The sequence below is a fragment of the Equus quagga genome, chromosome 3 (assembly GCF_021613505.1).
Source record: "Equus quagga isolate Etosha38 chromosome 3, UCLA_HA_Equagga_1.0, whole genome shotgun sequence".
Classification (NCBI taxonomy): domain Eukaryota; kingdom Metazoa; phylum Chordata; class Mammalia; order Perissodactyla; family Equidae; genus Equus; species Equus quagga.
Genome location: NC_060269.1, coordinates 19,596,216 through 19,612,769, shown reverse-complemented (window position 1 = coordinate 19,612,769; position 16,554 = coordinate 19,596,216). Strand labels below are relative to the sequence as shown.

At 35.7% G+C, this 16,554-nt stretch overlaps 1 protein-coding gene across 4 annotated transcripts in view; it reads right to left on the bottom strand.

The window, feature by feature from the left end:
* Positions 1-16,554, bottom strand: part of INTU (inturned planar cell polarity protein) — a 71,311-nt gene continuing 54,757 nt past the window's right edge. For all 4 annotated transcript variants that reach the window (XM_046657522.1, XM_046657523.1, XM_046657524.1 and 1 more), the window contains 7 exons: positions 15,398-15,460; positions 14,379-14,600; positions 13,292-13,774; positions 11,867-11,964; positions 7,521-7,710; positions 5,003-5,160; positions 1-2,602 (listed from right to left, as the gene is read on the bottom strand). In XM_046657522.1, the coding sequence (XP_046513478.1) occupies positions 2,491-2,602; positions 5,003-5,160; positions 7,521-7,710; positions 11,867-11,964; positions 13,292-13,774; positions 14,379-14,600; positions 15,398-15,460 (1,326 nt within the window). In that variant the 3' untranslated portion in view covers positions 1-2,490. The remainder of the gene's footprint in view (positions 2,603-5,002; positions 5,161-7,520; positions 7,711-11,866; positions 11,965-13,291; positions 13,775-14,378; positions 14,601-15,397; positions 15,461-16,554) is intronic.

Below are 16,554 nucleotides of genomic sequence, written 5' to 3'. Positions count from 1 at the left end.
TCCTATATGCCACAACTAGGACCCACAACTAAAAAATATGCAACTATGTACCCGGGGGCTTTGGGGAGAAAAAAGAAAAAAATAAAATCTTTAAGAAAAAAAAAAAAAGAAAGAATGTTTCTGTATCTGCTAAAGCATACCTCTGGGGTATCTGTACTCCTTTATTTAATAAAGTGGCAGATAGACACTTATTGTCCAATAATGAGACTCATCTACTTTCAGATGTGAATCTGAACATATTTGGAAAAACTGGCAGCTAAGTTTACTTACAATGCTTTACTTCAATATCCATTTAGAGATGAAAACCAAGGTAATGTTTGGTTTTATTTCTTAAGAATGCAATGTCTTTGCAACATGGACATTATCGTGTACTCCACAATGTAGCAAATGATTTTCCCCTTATGAAGATTAGTAGTCTGCTACAAAAATAACTTTCTATTTCAGTTATTGAGCAGTGGTCTCATGATTCTTTGACACGAGGAAAGCAGTTCAACAGACCAAAATTTCATTAAATGAAACAAAAAGTCCCCTATGATAAAACCCGTCTTAGTTCAGTCTGTTTGAAAATCTAAGTTGATCAATAGCTGCATTTATTAATAATTCTCAGTAATAAAAACAGCTCATGGTGTTTTGGGGGACATATCAAAAAATTTAAGACATTTAATAAATACTTTTAAACAAAGTGCCTTAATACCCTGTATATACAGTCACGCATCGCTTAACGACGGGGATATGTTTAGACAAAAATTCATCATTAGACGATTTTGTCATTATGCAAACATCATAGAGTGTACTTACACAAACCTAGATGGTGTAGCCTATTACGGACCTAGGCTATATGGTACTAATCTTATGGGACTACCATTGTATATGTAGTTCATCATTGACCAAAACGTTGTTATGCAGCGCCTGACTGTATGTACATAAGCAGTCCTAAGACAGTAGTAAAGTATCTACCATTTGACCAATATTGTGATCTTAAGGGGAGGCTATTTCAAGCATTTTTTACATTTCAAGAACCAAGGTTTCTTGCCCTACTTTGAATGCCAAAATTAAGGCCCACAAGTCACTAATGGGACTAATACAGTGGTTTGCATCTTAAACCCCTGGGTGAAAATCTCTTAAGCAGACGCTAGAGGGATAACAGTGTTTCTAAGACCAAATGTTTCAAATGGTGCACCCACTGTGTTTTGCAGCTGGTTCTGACTAAGCTGCAGGGCTCATGTTTGACGCAGGGGAAATGCAGAGACTGGCTTGAGATGTGCTGGCATAATTTGTCTTCCAAAGCTTAAGTCCTGAAGAAAGAACTCAGTACTGTAAAGTTTTAGGGGCATCTGAGACTTCAGGACAATGCATTGGTAAATGTCAATCAAATATGTGGTATTTGTTATGTTCTTCTTTCCTCTCAATCCACCAAATTCTCACAGCCAAAGAAAATTCTCATCCCATTAGTTTTCTTTCTCTACTAAAGTTCAAGTAAATTATTGCTCATTAAAGCATCCCTTTTTGGGAAAACCAATACATAACGATCTATATTTGTAAGGCAAAAATTAGTATTTAACAAAAGAAGTCACTATAGGATTTCTTTAGCCAACTTTTTCAGTGTCTTTCACATGATTAGGTTTTAAAAAAATTTACATACAACTTTCCTGAAATCCATGAACCGTATAAAATGTGTGTGTATACCTGAATAAATTTTAACAAAAAGAGAAACAATGAAAGTTTGTGGACAGTTTAAAAATATATCCTACTCAAAACAGAGCTGACCTGAAAGAGTAAAGGAAATCAAATAAATAAAACAATAAGTTTAATTTTCATTCCTCCGCTCTTCCCTTACAGTGAGGTATCTATTAAAATACTTAAACTAAAGAAAAGTGTTTGCTCTAATAAAGAAGCAGAACTTGGACATTACGAATGTACGTACTGACCAACAGGCAAGAGGAAAAAAATCCTGCACATTTTACTTAAGAGGGACTTTAGAAACTTCAATGCAATCATCTCATTTGTAGAGAACACTGAGCTCAGAGAGGTACAAAGACTTGCTCATGGTCACAGCACTAATTAGTTACAGAACTTGGTCATGTCCTCCCAATTTCATGATTCTTTCACCAGATATCAATATTGGTTTTGAGAAAGATATACAATGAATTGAGCATTTAACCAAGATAAATATGTCCTATATTAATTTTATATAAAGCACTTCACATTATTTCAAACTAGTCAATAAATTAATGTTATATACCAAAATGGAAACAAGTTAACAATCCCTTCTTCATATTTTGATCAAGTATCTTTTCAAAAGTCTCACAATACTACACAGGATTTAGTGCATCAAATCCAACAGCATATCATCTCAATATTTAACAATATTACGTTCAATACTGAACAGGGAAAAGAAGCTAAACTTTCTCTCTCTGTGTATGAATGTCAGCAATTCTACCATTGCTCAATGCTCCAGGCACAGTGTTGCCGTACATCAAGAAAACACAACTACAAGGTTAATCCAAAGAACAATTTAAAAGCCATTTCGATGGCAATTTCTGTTACTGAGTCGTGAAAACAGACGTAAAGTTCTTGAAGTTTGGGATGAAGAAAGAGTCTCCTGTAGAGGAAAAGAACACACTCATTTCAGAAATTCAAAACACAAAAAACAAAGGGAAAGAACTCCAACCTTTCAATTTATTTTATTTTTTTTGTTTCTGAAAGAATCAGTGATAAATCAAAAACCACTAATCTAGTAGGGGAAATCCAGCTAGGTTTATTTTTAAATAAATAATATATGCCTTAGGTCAATTATTTTAATTTTTCCAGAGTGTAAAAAGTCTATTTTATTAATATGTATTACCATATCCTTCAGTTTTTAAATATTAAATTTAGTCATTATTATTACAATAAAGCTAATGGTGTTACCATCATTTTAAGTACAATAGTTATTAAACATTGCCATTTACTTTCTAAAGGTTAATTACTATTAAAACATTAGATATATGATAGTTCTTTTTATAGATAGTATTGAGTTGGGATTAACATTGAAACTTTATTTGGTTTTCTTAAAGAGTTAAAATTTTAATCTATTTAATCAAAACTAATGTATATAAATCAAACTATTTAAATCAGGGGTAGTTCTGCCTGACTTCTTTAAATTTCTCTATTTGACATAGATCTGCATCATCATAATTCAACCCCTCTTGATTCTATTCCAATTGTTGTGAATGTAGTTAAGTCTCCACTGCACACCTGTGTGTGTCCCTAACTGTTCTTCTTATCTCTCTATTCTCTCTTGTGTCTACACTATTCCACCTGCTGCTCCTAGCTTAGTCTTCCAATAACACAGCCCTGATCTCACTACATGGAGTTAAGCCTATGCTGATGCTTTCAAGTTTGGCTGGTTACACATCAGAATCACAAGGGAGCTTACTAAAAACACAGAGTCCCACTCCCATAAATTCTGGTTCAGGAGGTCTGGGGTGGGGCACAGGCATCTCTGATTTTAACAAGTGACTCAGCGATTCTAAATCCCATGGACTAGCACATGGGAACTACTGCTTTGGATGTCTGTAAAGCATCTGTCATACAGCCTAGTACTCATGTTAGGTGTCCAGTACACTAGTCTCATCTCTGTGCCCCTTCCGCCATCAGTTCTTTACCCCAACTCAAAGAACCGTCAGTGACTCAATATTTCCCTCAAAATTCAATTCCTTAGTCAGGAATCGACGGCTCTCCTTGGTGGTCCTGACTTAGCTTTCCAGCTTGATCTTTCACTTTATCTTTGTATATGTCATTCCTTTACCATCCTGGCAAACCAGTCTACTCACTGCTATGCCTTATGATTTCCCTTGTGTGGGTCTTTGTTTGTCTCATCCTTTTCCTAGAATGTTCTATTCAAATTCAATTCATTTTCTAAAGCAGCTCAAATGGAATCTCTAAGCCTTTCTTTGTAATCCTAGTTTAGATTTTTCCCTCTTCCTCAGAATTCCCATAGCATTTGGTTGTATCAACTAATTTATTACATATATATACATCTATCTTTCTATAAAGATATCTATATCCATAGAATATATATCCATAAATATATAGACATTTGAGCATATTTCATATTTATTCTGCTACATGTATGACCATTAGATGCAATGACTGTAATTTTATCTTTGTGTTTGCTATATCACCCACCCACTACCACATCTTGCCAAGCATATCTCCATTTACTAAATTGTTACCTATTTATCAAGTGACTACGTGCCAGGTGCTGTTACAGGTACCAGTGGTAGACAAGACAGATACGATTCCTGAGCTCATAAAGCTGACATTCTAGTGAGGGGCAGAAAGACCATAAACAAGAAAATAAACAATAAAGGGGTGATATAACAGAGAACAACTAATGTGGGAAAGAGATCATGAATCCTTTCTTTGAGAAGGTGACCTGTGAGCAGTGGTCTGAATATCAAAGAGCCAGACATGCAAAGGTTGAGAGGTAGAACACCCCACACAGAAGGAGTAGCAAGAACAAGATTCGATTGGGGCCAATGTGGCTGTGCACAGGGGATGGAGGAGGAGAGAGATAGAAGGCGGAAACAGAGAGGTGGGCACAGGCCAGGTCAGGCAGGGTCTTACAGTTGCTGGGGGTCAGCAGGGAGAGGAGAGGGGAAGAGAAGAGGGAAAGAAAGGAGGAGAGAGGGAAGAAAGGAGGAGAGAGGGAAGAAAGGAAGGAAGCAGGGATGGAAGGAAGGAAATAGCAATAAAATTGTAGCGTCATTATCCTTTGGTGTTTACTAACGTAATTTTGTAAGATAACTGAATAAGCTATTTTTTTTAATAGAAAAAAGATTTGGGAGGAATTCGAAGGAGATACTTAGCAAATAAAATAAAATTCTAAAATATATTAAAATATTATAGTTAGATTAATAATTCTATGCCTACATCTTAACGTTTATCTCCTTTACCACTTTTCTTTCATTTTTCTTACATTTTAATTCACTTTTGAATTCTTTTTTTTCCGCCTTACCCTACTACCCAGTAAGCCATAACTGGTGGTGCTTTTCTCTGATCAGTCCAGTTTTCAGGTGAGCACTCAAACAACACACCATGTTCTTTCACAGGGTGAAGAGAAGACACTGAATTAGTAGAACCTGATGGAGCTCCACCATTTCCTGCTTTCTTTTTCTGTAAATTAATAGGTATTATTAGTATTAACTGGTATTAATAGTGTTACTTTAAAATGTTTTCACATAGAGATTTGAATTGGCTGATCCTAATACTTAAGTGCCTGCCATGACATTCTTCTCCTTACCAGTAGCAAAATTTCTACTCTTCCTTATACTGGAAATGCCACCTCCTAAAAGAGACTTCATAAAGTGTCCCTTGACTCTCCCAGGGAACATTTTGTTCACAGCCCTATATTATTAGTATTTACATTACGTTATACTAGCAGTTTGTAAGTCTTTCTTCCCCAGAAGACATTATAAGCATTTTTCCAGGACAGAAACATTTCATCTTTGTATTTTTTGAAAGCACCAGTGCCTGGTACACAGTAGATACTTAATGAATAGATTACTAATGAGGAGGTTACTAAATGAATAGATGATTTTTTAATATACTTAAAACACATATACTTAAAGCAGTATTTGTCTCTTCCTCTGATGTACACTCTCAATTTCCCATTGATTAAATCATTAGCAAAACAATGATTCATTTGGAATATAAAGACTTTTTGTAAGGCTCAGGCCAAAACAGTGGAGTGATCCTAGATTCTTCTCTTTCTCTCGTAATCCTCATCTAATCTGTCAACAAATCCTTTTGGCTTACTTTCCAAAATATATCCAGCCTCCAAAAGCCACTATCATTCTTGCTTTGAGAATTTCCATAGCCTAACTGTCTCTGCCTCCACCCTTGCTACCCTACAGCGCCTGTTCTTCCCACAGTAGCCTGAGTGATCCTTCCAAAAACTAAAGACCATGTTCCTGCTCTGTTGAGAACAGACTGAGAACCTCCCATCCCCTTCATAACAAGGCCCAGAGTCCTGAAGTCTATCAGGCCCTGCTACCCAGGCCATCTCAACTCCCACCACTCTCCTCCCCATGCAGTCTGCTCCAGTGCTCTCAGCCACAGCTACTTCTGTGGCTTTGCACTTGCTGTTTCCTCTGTGGAAGCTCTGCTTCCAGATCTGCCGCATGGCTTGCTCCCTCACTTCATTCAGGTCTCTGTTCAGCTATTACTTGACATGATCAAAGGGATCTTTTAAAATAGTAACCCCCACTTCTCATCCTTACTTTGTTTTATTATTCCTCTTGAAACTTATCCTACCTGACATATTACACTACTTGCTGATCCTAATACTTAAGACTTAATACTTAAGACTACTTCATTAGTCTCCCCTGTTAGAAGATAGGCTTCAGGAGGAAAGGCACTTTGTCTTGTTCACTGCCGTATCCACAGCACCTAGAATAGTGCCTACTGCATAGTAGGTACCTCAATATTTAAATAATATGGGAAAGGCTAATTTACATTAGTAAATATTACTGAGTAAGTTAATGAAACGTTCCTTTATAGAATCTGTTAAATAGGAAAGGAGAAGCATAAAACGCAAAGCACAAAGGGATACATGGTCAAACATAACATTATGCTGAATACCAATTTCTGACAGCTCAAAGAAGAAATCCTATAAGACACAGAATTTTACTGCTGAATGAGTCCTAAGAGATGATATCATTCAGCCCATTCATTTTATAGCTGACGATATGGGAAGAGTCGAGGCTCAGTCTAGGATTCCTTATTCGCAGCCCAATGTTCCTCCACCTTTAACCCAAGTTCCGCACAAATTTAGCATCCTTACCATGTGTTCCTATATACATTACAATCATCCTCAGAGAGGTTTTTCTTAGCTGTATAATGTTTGACCAGTCACAAGTAAACTTCTGCATGTTTACCCTTTTCAAGAAATCAACATGTATCTTTCCTTTCCATTAAAACAATCTAATTGATATTTTAATTGTATGCAACATGTACAATATTTAAATGAAACTTCATTCTGGATTGAAAAGCAAGCAAGCAACCAACCAATCAAGTGGCTAAAACATCTTCAACGGTATTGTGTTTAGTGCTGTACTTTACCTCATTATGTTCCAAAATACCTTACACTGCTAGTTGAATACTTAAAGAATGATCAGAGTTACCAACTGGCAGATGTTACTGTCCAAATAATGGTTGAGTCACAGATATCAAATAGGAGAGGCGAATTTACATTACAAATTACTATATTCTACTTTGCTATAGAAAAACACAGGTCCACCACTTCCTGAAACACTAATCCAGGACATCAAACTCAGTATTGTGAAACAATGCTTTGAAGTTAAGTACCTTGAGTATAATCCTTTTGGCACTCAAATTAGATTGGGTGACTATTAAAAAAAAATTTAAATGAAAATAGTCATTGCTAGACACATTGATTAAAAAACTTTCAGGGAGAATATTTAGAGATCTGGAAATGAAATTGGCAGAAAACTATATTTATAGCAGTGCCCTACCTCTTCCACCAATGTCTGCTGGAAAATTGCACGAATGGAGAGACAACAGCGATGGAAATTCTTTATGAGCTGAGGGTGGATAGAGCCACTTAGCTGTGCCACCTCTTCATGGGTAGGAGTAACAAAGATCCCTTGCACTGTTTCTAAGGCAACATAGTGGAAAAGTGTGTTCTCAGGACCAGATGTCAATCTTGAAAAGAAAAAAGATATTTAAGTAAACTTAAAAACATTGCTTCATTTTGAATTTTGTAGACTCCTAATATGCTTTTATCTACAACATAATACTAGAAGTTCAATTAGGGAACGGAAACTAGGCCAAACATTTAATTCCCTCTTCCTCTTCCCCTTTGACTGAAGTACAGGCTAGAGTTACTATCAATTTCCTTGTGGAGGCAAGTACTATTTGTTATGCAAGGATAAACAAACACCAATTCATTTGCAAGTAACTTAATCATCCCTTTGCTAACCAACCCAAATTGGCTAAAACCTTGTTTTTCCACGGTTGGTAATGAATAACTCAGTCCTGTCTGGCTCAGATATCTACAAACCATAAGCAAGGTATCAGTCTAGGGTAGACCACATACAAAAACATCTTCCAACAGACTAAACACATTTAAGTTAGTAGCATTAAAGTCTTTTACCATGCTAGTCAAACTGATGATCCTGAAGAAAAACAAAATGGTTATCACCAACTGCAAAGCTGGGTTAATATTCTAGAATCCCACAGCAATTACTAGTAGCATTCTACTGCTACTCATCATTACAGTCTTCCTTCTCTTCTGTGTTCTCTTACTATATTTTCATTTCTCCATTCTTCTTCTTCCCCTATTTAGGTCCCAGACAGGCCAGCAGAACCTGTAAGTACTGCTTATTTCTACCAGTAGTAAGAAGAGCTAAAGAACAGCAACAATAAAATAACAATAATAGTTATCATATATGGAATGTTCTCTATATACCAGGGTAGGTGCTTTACAACATCTTAGTCTTAATTCTCATAAGGACGCTGCAAGATATTAAATATTACTCTCTTCATTTTAACCATGAGGAAATCAATGTTCAGAGGACTTGGATTAATTGGCTTGAGGTCACATGGCCAAGGGGCAGAGCTTAGCTGACTCTGAAGCTTGCTCCACTATACCTTGCTTTTTCCTCTCCATTGCTGACTTCTGATGGGTAATCTTTAAATATACGGACACCAATTCTCCATCTGCATCTCAAACACTCAGGCTGCTCCATTCTAATTCTATTGTCTATACTACAAAGTTCCTTTAGTTGACTTTTTTGCAGCTTTAAGTACAGAGGCAAAGAAAAGGCATCTTCCAGCTTTTAGCCTAGATACTGACTCAATCAGCTGTGCTAGTTAAATTCCTGTTAAACTGTAAATTAGGCAGCATGATCAGAATAACTTCTTCTTATCGCTGACTTATGGCCTTGGTTTTCTTTTGAGATCAGGGTAGGCATGGAAGGAGATCATCTACAAATTTTTCTCATACATTTCCAAAAGGTGGCTGGCTCATTAACAACTGGTGGCTTATATTTTTTTAATTGATAAAAACTCAATCAAGATGAAAGAAATTATGATTATTCAAAAAGAAAAATAATTTAAAACATACGTTTTAATCCAGAGGTCTTAAAATTCAAGAAAAGGTACAGAATAGAAATGACTCTTTTAAAAAAGAGTTATTAATAAGGTTTTTTTTCGGGGAGGTTTAGAATTAATATTTTTGTTGTCATTTTTAATTTTCTCTCCAAAAAGCCTCCAAAGAACAATGAGCAAGTTTAGCTCTTGAAAACCATAAACTCACTCAATGTATTTTAACCCACTTAGTGTAAAAAATGAAAGTTTAAAAATCATCAAACAAGGAATTACCCAATGGGAAGATAAAATATTTGTAAAAAAAGCAGACATTAGCTTTCTTCTTCAGAAAGGTCACTCCTGCAGTAGAGAATGGATTCGGGGTAGGCTGGGAGTCGAGAGTCTGCTGCAGTAAATCAGGTGAGAAAATGGGAGCCTGAACTAGGGTAGCACCATTAGGGATTGAATGGAATCAAGCATTATTAGAATGCAGAATGGATAGGACTTGGTTAGTGAATAAAATGTTTTGTGTACATTATTAGTTTTGATATGTTATATATTTTTATTTTACAAAAATGCGTATATACAAATTAGAATAATATATTACACAGTTTTATATCACACTTTTTAAATTAACTACATAGTATGAACATCTTTCCATGTCAATAAAGAGACTAATGATCCAGCTATTCCACTTCTGGGTATTTATCCAAAGAACAGGAAAACACTAATTCAAAAAAGATATATGAACCACTATGTTCATTGCAGTATTATCCACAATAGCCAAGGCTTGGAAACAACTTAAGTGCACATCGATGAATGAATGAATAAAGAAGATGTGTGTATGTGAATACAGAAGATGTGTGTACACATATACACAACAGACTATTAGCCATAAAAAAGATGAAGTCTTGCTATTCGTGAAATCATGGAGGAACCTTGAGGGTATTATGCTAAGTGAATAAGTCTGACAGCGAAAGACAAATACCATATGATTTCACTCACATATGGAAGATAAACAAGCAAACAAACACATTAATAGAGAGAACAGATTGGTGATTACCAGAGGGGAAGGGGGATGGGGGGAGGATGAAAGGGGTAAGGGGGCACATTTGTACAGTAATGAATGGAAGCTAGACTTTTGTGGGTGAACACAAGGTAATATACACAGAAGTTGAAATATGATGATGTACACCTGAAATTTATACAATGTTATAAACCAACGTTACCTCAACAAAACAAATTTTTTTAAAAAGAGAATAAATATGTATCTGTAGCATCTTTTTAAATAGGAATGCCTATGGTTTACATCACATATGAATTTATGTTTAAGACATGGGACTTGGAAAACTGAATTTCCTTTTACCAGAGAAAAGCCCAAAATAACACAGATATTTAAAAAAAATAACATTTATGGAAGTAATAAAATTTCAGAGCAGTAGTTTTTATTTAATGGAAGACTAGGATTTTAAGAAGGTGTTTCAGGGTTCCACAAAAGGTTTAACTTAGATTTCTTTGTTTAAAAAATATTTTTAACTATTAAAAAATTAAATATCGTATCTGAAGTCATTAAATATCAAATTTTAACACATTAAATTTCCAATGCATTATTTTATGCAAATTACCTGTTTTTGCCCTGACTTCAGAAAAAGCTTTTCCTGACAACTCTGTGACATACATATTTGAACTTATAAAATATTTCAATGATTAAGAAGGTGGTAAGTCTGAACTTCTTTTTTTGTGTCAATTCTATTTGTACACATCTACTTATTCAGATAAAGAGTTTGTTACACTAATTGATCCCACACATGACATCGTAATTAAATACTAGGCAAAGCTCAGGCAGACTTGCTTATCACCACATAATAGTTGCACAAGTGAGTATGTAATATTTCATATTTTAATAATATAGACAGTTTAAGTTGCTAAACACGCTCCTCTCAGTTCCTTTTACTTCAGAATTCTCTACTTAATGTAAGTTTGAAGTTTTACCTATTTTCTAAAGAGGGTGTTACAGGCTCAGTTCCCTGGCCCCAGACTCTGAGAGGGAGAGACGCAGGGAGGAAGTTTACTAGGAAGTACTCCTGGGAGCAACACCTGTCGGGGGAAGCGTGAAGGACTGAGCAGAGGGAGAAGCTGAACTTCACTGACGCTGAAACACAGGTCTCAGCAGATACCAGCAACTCTGAAGCTTAGATGGCCTTTCAGAGTTGTCTTGAATTTAGGAAGAGGCCAAGCCTTTGTACACACTTATCTATTAGTCATTAGATGTGGGCTACTTCCAGGGAGAAGCTGTAAGGAACCTTGGCTGAGACAATAAACTTCCAAGTAGGGCAAGGCCAGGCAGGGAGGGACTCAGCTGTGAGCCATTAGCAGCCATCACTCCCGAGCACCAGGAATGGGTACCCCAGGCTAAGGAGTTATCTGGGCAGCACACCACAGCATCCACCAGAGTCTAAAAATAGTAAAGTCTAATTTAAAAATTAGACACATAAAAGGGAGGTGACCTGTGGAAGAGAGATAAAGGGGGACTCCCACATTTGGAAATATTACTTTGTATGTTTTTTAATCTCTTATGAGTATGTTTCCTATATGTGTGATGAAAAAATTAGAGAAATAGCATAGATATTACCTTCAGTATGTAAGATATATCATAATTACATTTCTGGAGTAAAATCTCCACATGTTATGAACAAGTACTTTCTCATTACAAAACTCCTTGAAGACACAGAGTTTAAGTGAAAAAGAATATCATATGGAAGTTTCTTACTTCATTGTGTTATATATTTCCAATTCTTTTTCTGAAAGGTCCTTTTTCAAGTTCCCCAAATGAAATGGATTTGGAAAAACAGACTTCTTTTTAGTGACCTGAAAAATACAGTTGAGTAGATCAGTTTATATCTAAGAATGAAATCAAACAGCAAAAATAACGTAAACACTAAAAATCCTTTTAAGACTCCTTACTATTTTGCAATGTTTCTTTTCAATAGTTTTGATGCTAACTTGTACCTCTTGGCTTATCCTTTGCTAACAGTGACCCCAGGGCCATGTCAGAGGAGGACATGATAGTTCTCCCTGAAAACCTTCTACCAGAGCTATTACCAGGTTTTGTTACAATTATTTGGATGCATACTTGTCTCTCTCCCTAGACTCTGCACTCCTCAAAGTTAGGGGCTGTGTCTTATTCACCTTTGTATGTCCTTTGTGTAGCATGGCCGTTGGTTCATAGTAGGTGTTTAATCAACTGAATCTTAGAGATTAATTGAGTTTCTCATGGCTTCTTAAATCTATCCAAATTCTCTTAAACTATATTTCCTACCAATTTCACTGACTGGGATAATGAGTACAGTACCAACGTGGCTACTTCCTAAATACATCCCCTTAGGCCTCCAAGAGAGCTCTACTGTTTGGAATTAGGAGAGCGAATCTATGGTTATTTATGCCATGACACTCAGAATCTCATATTTTATTCGTGCCCCTTCTCAGACTCCTCCTTCTTCATGCCTTGTCTGGCATCACCTCCATCCACCCAAAGGACAAGTTTCGAAAATGTTTTGAAAGAGCAGTGTCACTAGAATAAGTACAAAGCCTCCCAAGGTGATTACTCTGATCATCATTTGGATGTGTTATTGTATTTTCATGGAAAAAAAACACAGAAGAATGATACATAATCTGAAAAATGAACGTTCTCTGCTTTATAGTCAGATTTTGAATTCTTGAGTATGGAGACCAGACGTTTACAGGTACAGACAAAACAATCCATAACAAGATAGAATAACACATACAAATATGTACATTCATATATATTTTTTAAGTTTCTGATTCTCTTTTTGTTTCTGCTGAACATTTCATTGGCTATTTAGTCAGATCAGCACCATAAATGCCTCACACCAAGGATTTTCCCTGTTAACATTGTGAATAGAGAAGAAAGAGATGAACAGGGGAAGCAGGATTAAAGTTTCCCTACTTTTAGGTCATGTCAAGCAGATGTCCTGCATGTTAAGGGGCTACTGTTTTATCACTTGATATTTCCTTCTCTTTTTGGTTCTGAATCATTGGTTTGCTAACAGTGATTAAAACAACCACCAGTTCAAATGAAGAATGATCTGCCACTAAAAATTCTCTTGCAATTATAAAATAGGGTCTGGAAAGACAGCTTAGCCCTCAGAATGTACACACTTGCAGGAACACTTACCTTAAGCAAGGCCCCACCTTCTTCTGAACCATCAGAGCCCTGAGAGTCTCTTTGTTTCCGTACTGCATCCAGGGTAGTGCAGGCACTCAGGCCAACACCTTCTCCACCTTCACAGCCATTGTCAGATCCTCCACTGTTTCGGGAAGGACTGGGTTTACGTGTTTTTAAGGAATAGTCACCAAAAAGAGTTCTTCTGCATGTTGGAGAGGTTGCTACTTTGGAAGTACCTTGCAGCATACTGAGGATAGGTGAGGTGGTCAAACTATCTAATTTTTCATGTGATCCAGCAAGGAACCAGTCAGCACAAGACAAACAGGGGCCTGGAGAAGATGCTAACCATTCATTTATGCGGGAATCTACTCCTTCCAGCTGGTGAAGAGTTGTTCTGACCTGATCCACATATATACAGTCTGGTCCAGGATTCCCAATAGCTTTGGATGCACAGCCTCCAGCTTCTAATAGTACACATAACATATAATGTCTCTATAAGAAAAAAATTATTAATATAGGTTTAGCTACATGAAAATATTTATATGTAATATGCATGCATAAATTTATGAATACTAAAGACATGGGATAATCATGTGGCGATTATTAAAAACTCCTTCCTCCCCTTTCCTTCTTAATTATTCTCAATGCTTCCTGATCACCCTTGAAGACAAATCTCACATTGCCTTATCCTGATATACCATCAGTCACTACTTTTGGCACATGGAGTTGCCTAAGATAGCTTTCGAAGAGCTTCAATTATTGGAAGTCCTTTCATTTACAATCACACATTTACTCTGATTCTATATTCTTTTCATGTCTCCCTCTATTTCCCCAAACAAACCAGAGGATAAAACCACTATAGAAATGGGAACAAAAGATCTTAAGAACCTGCTAAAATCTTATCCTGGGTTTCATTAATATTTCTCCACGAGTATTAAATGGAAACAAAAGAAAAGGAATAAGGGGCATATAACATTTCATTGAATACTGGTATTTGACATGCTCATAATTTTAAATTATCATGTCTGTTTGTGTATTTACTTATTAAATAGCAAAAGAAAAAAAAATCCCAAGAAAGAGGCCAAGGGAAACTTACCAAGCCAACAATTAGCAAAAAATATCTCCCTTCAGGTTCCTGAAAGACTTCAGTGTTTGAGTCTGTAGAAGGTTGGAGGTGATGTCGAGGAAATACTTCTCTCCATATTACCAACTGACCAATTCTCTGTTTTGCTGCTAACGGCAATAGGCAATAGTGGCGACAGTATACAGCAATGTCAATAAGATCATCCTTAGGCAAATGACTGCAGATCAAATAACCCTTGAATTTAACCATAAAGAACAAAAGTCAACCAGTGATATCAAACAATAACTGCATAATATATTTCTAAGAATTTTATAGGTACTTATTCAAACAGAATAAATGAAGACGCAGTAAAAATAAATGTCGTCTTCCCTGAGGTCAAATAGAGATCAAATATTTATGATAACTTAAGCCTACAACAGGCAGACTTTGGCACAAAGCAAGATCACCTCTGAGCAGTAAAAGCCTAAGGGTTTGGCAAAATCAGAAAAGAAGTGAATTCTGAAGAGGGAAAGTGGAGAAGTGAGAGCTGAGGTGGGGAGAGACTTACTTTTCACTGTGTACCCTTCTGTATTGTCTGATTCTTTTTTAGATATGCTTTAAAATATTTTTGAAAAATGAAAATTCTTAAATCCATTTGATGCTTAATTTGCTTTACATGGAAGCCAACTACTTAATGTTAGAAGATTTACTAAAAAGATGCATGGTTATGTCTGAAGATAAGAAAAATGCACACTGCTGCAAAAAGAAATCAAGAAGTATTGCTCTTGCCTCTTACACACTTGGCTTCTTAAGTACTGTGTCTCCTTTACACATCTGCAAATGCTTTAGAATGTAAGGAAACCAGAAATACTTATTGTATTTGTAAATATGTAGGTGCAAGTCTTGTTTTAAGATATTAATTTTATGGTACCAACATTCAGAGGAAAAGAGATAAATATATTTTTCATGTTTGTAAAAGGTTGAGAAAATTTACTTTAGGTCTGTTCATATAGCAACTGGACATTTATAAAAAATTTCAAGCTTCAACTTACCTTGTAAAATAGAGAAGACCCTAAAATCGTATACAACCGTCTCATGTCGTAGTAATCCTCAGACTGGGGGGAAAAACAACAACGGATTTATATTTTTTGTTTTTTTAATGAAAAAAACAAATCCTAGTTAAGCTACAATAGTTAAAATGGCAATTATATTCTTTAGTGACTAAACTTTTCATAGTGCCTTCTTTAGAAATCAATATACTAGGGTTTTAGGATGAAAGATAATGTGCCTATATATTTATTTTTGATTGAGAACAATCTTATTTTTTATTCTTCTAAGATACTCTTGATTAGAGACATCTAAGAATCAAACGTAAGATTTGTTACTCCAAGAGGGACTAAAACAAACCTATCAAGACAAAAAGCTTCTATTATACATCACCTAAAATATCCAATATTACCATATACTTATTTTGAAAGTACAAATTGGTACAACCTATTTGGCGGCAACTGGGTCGTATGTAAAAAAAAATTAAATTACATATACCCTTGGATTAATTCCACTGCTAGAAATCTAGAGAAATACTTGAACAAGAGAATCAAGATTTTTGTATAAAAAGTTAATGATAGAATTATTTGTAATACGCAAAGATTGGAGACAAAGTGAACTTCAGCAATGGAAGAATGGTTAACCAAATTAGGTAGGTCCATAACACAGAATATCATACAGCTGTTAAAAAAAATAAGATTAATCTATATGAGCAGGCACAAACGTTTTTAGGATATAATGTTCAGCAAAGAATGCAAGCTACAGAACATAATATTCACTATGGTCTTATTTTTGTTAAAAATAGCACCCCTCAATGATCTACACGTATGTATATACATGTGTTGGTTTGTATGCGGGTATGCATGTGTACAGAAAAAGGTCTGGAAGAATATGTCCCAAACTATAATAGCAGTTACAGCTGGGGATGGAAATCAGGGAGAGGGATGAGGAGTGAGGACATTTGTTTTAATAACCCATGCTTGCATTTTTACCCAATATGCACGTATTATTTTTATAATTAAAAAAAAATTAAAACCTAAAGAAAATTAGAAACTGGAAATAATCTAAATATCCCTCAGTTGGGGAATGGATAAACATGGTGATACATTCATACAATAGAATACTACCCAGCACAAAAAGGACTGAACTACTGATGGATACA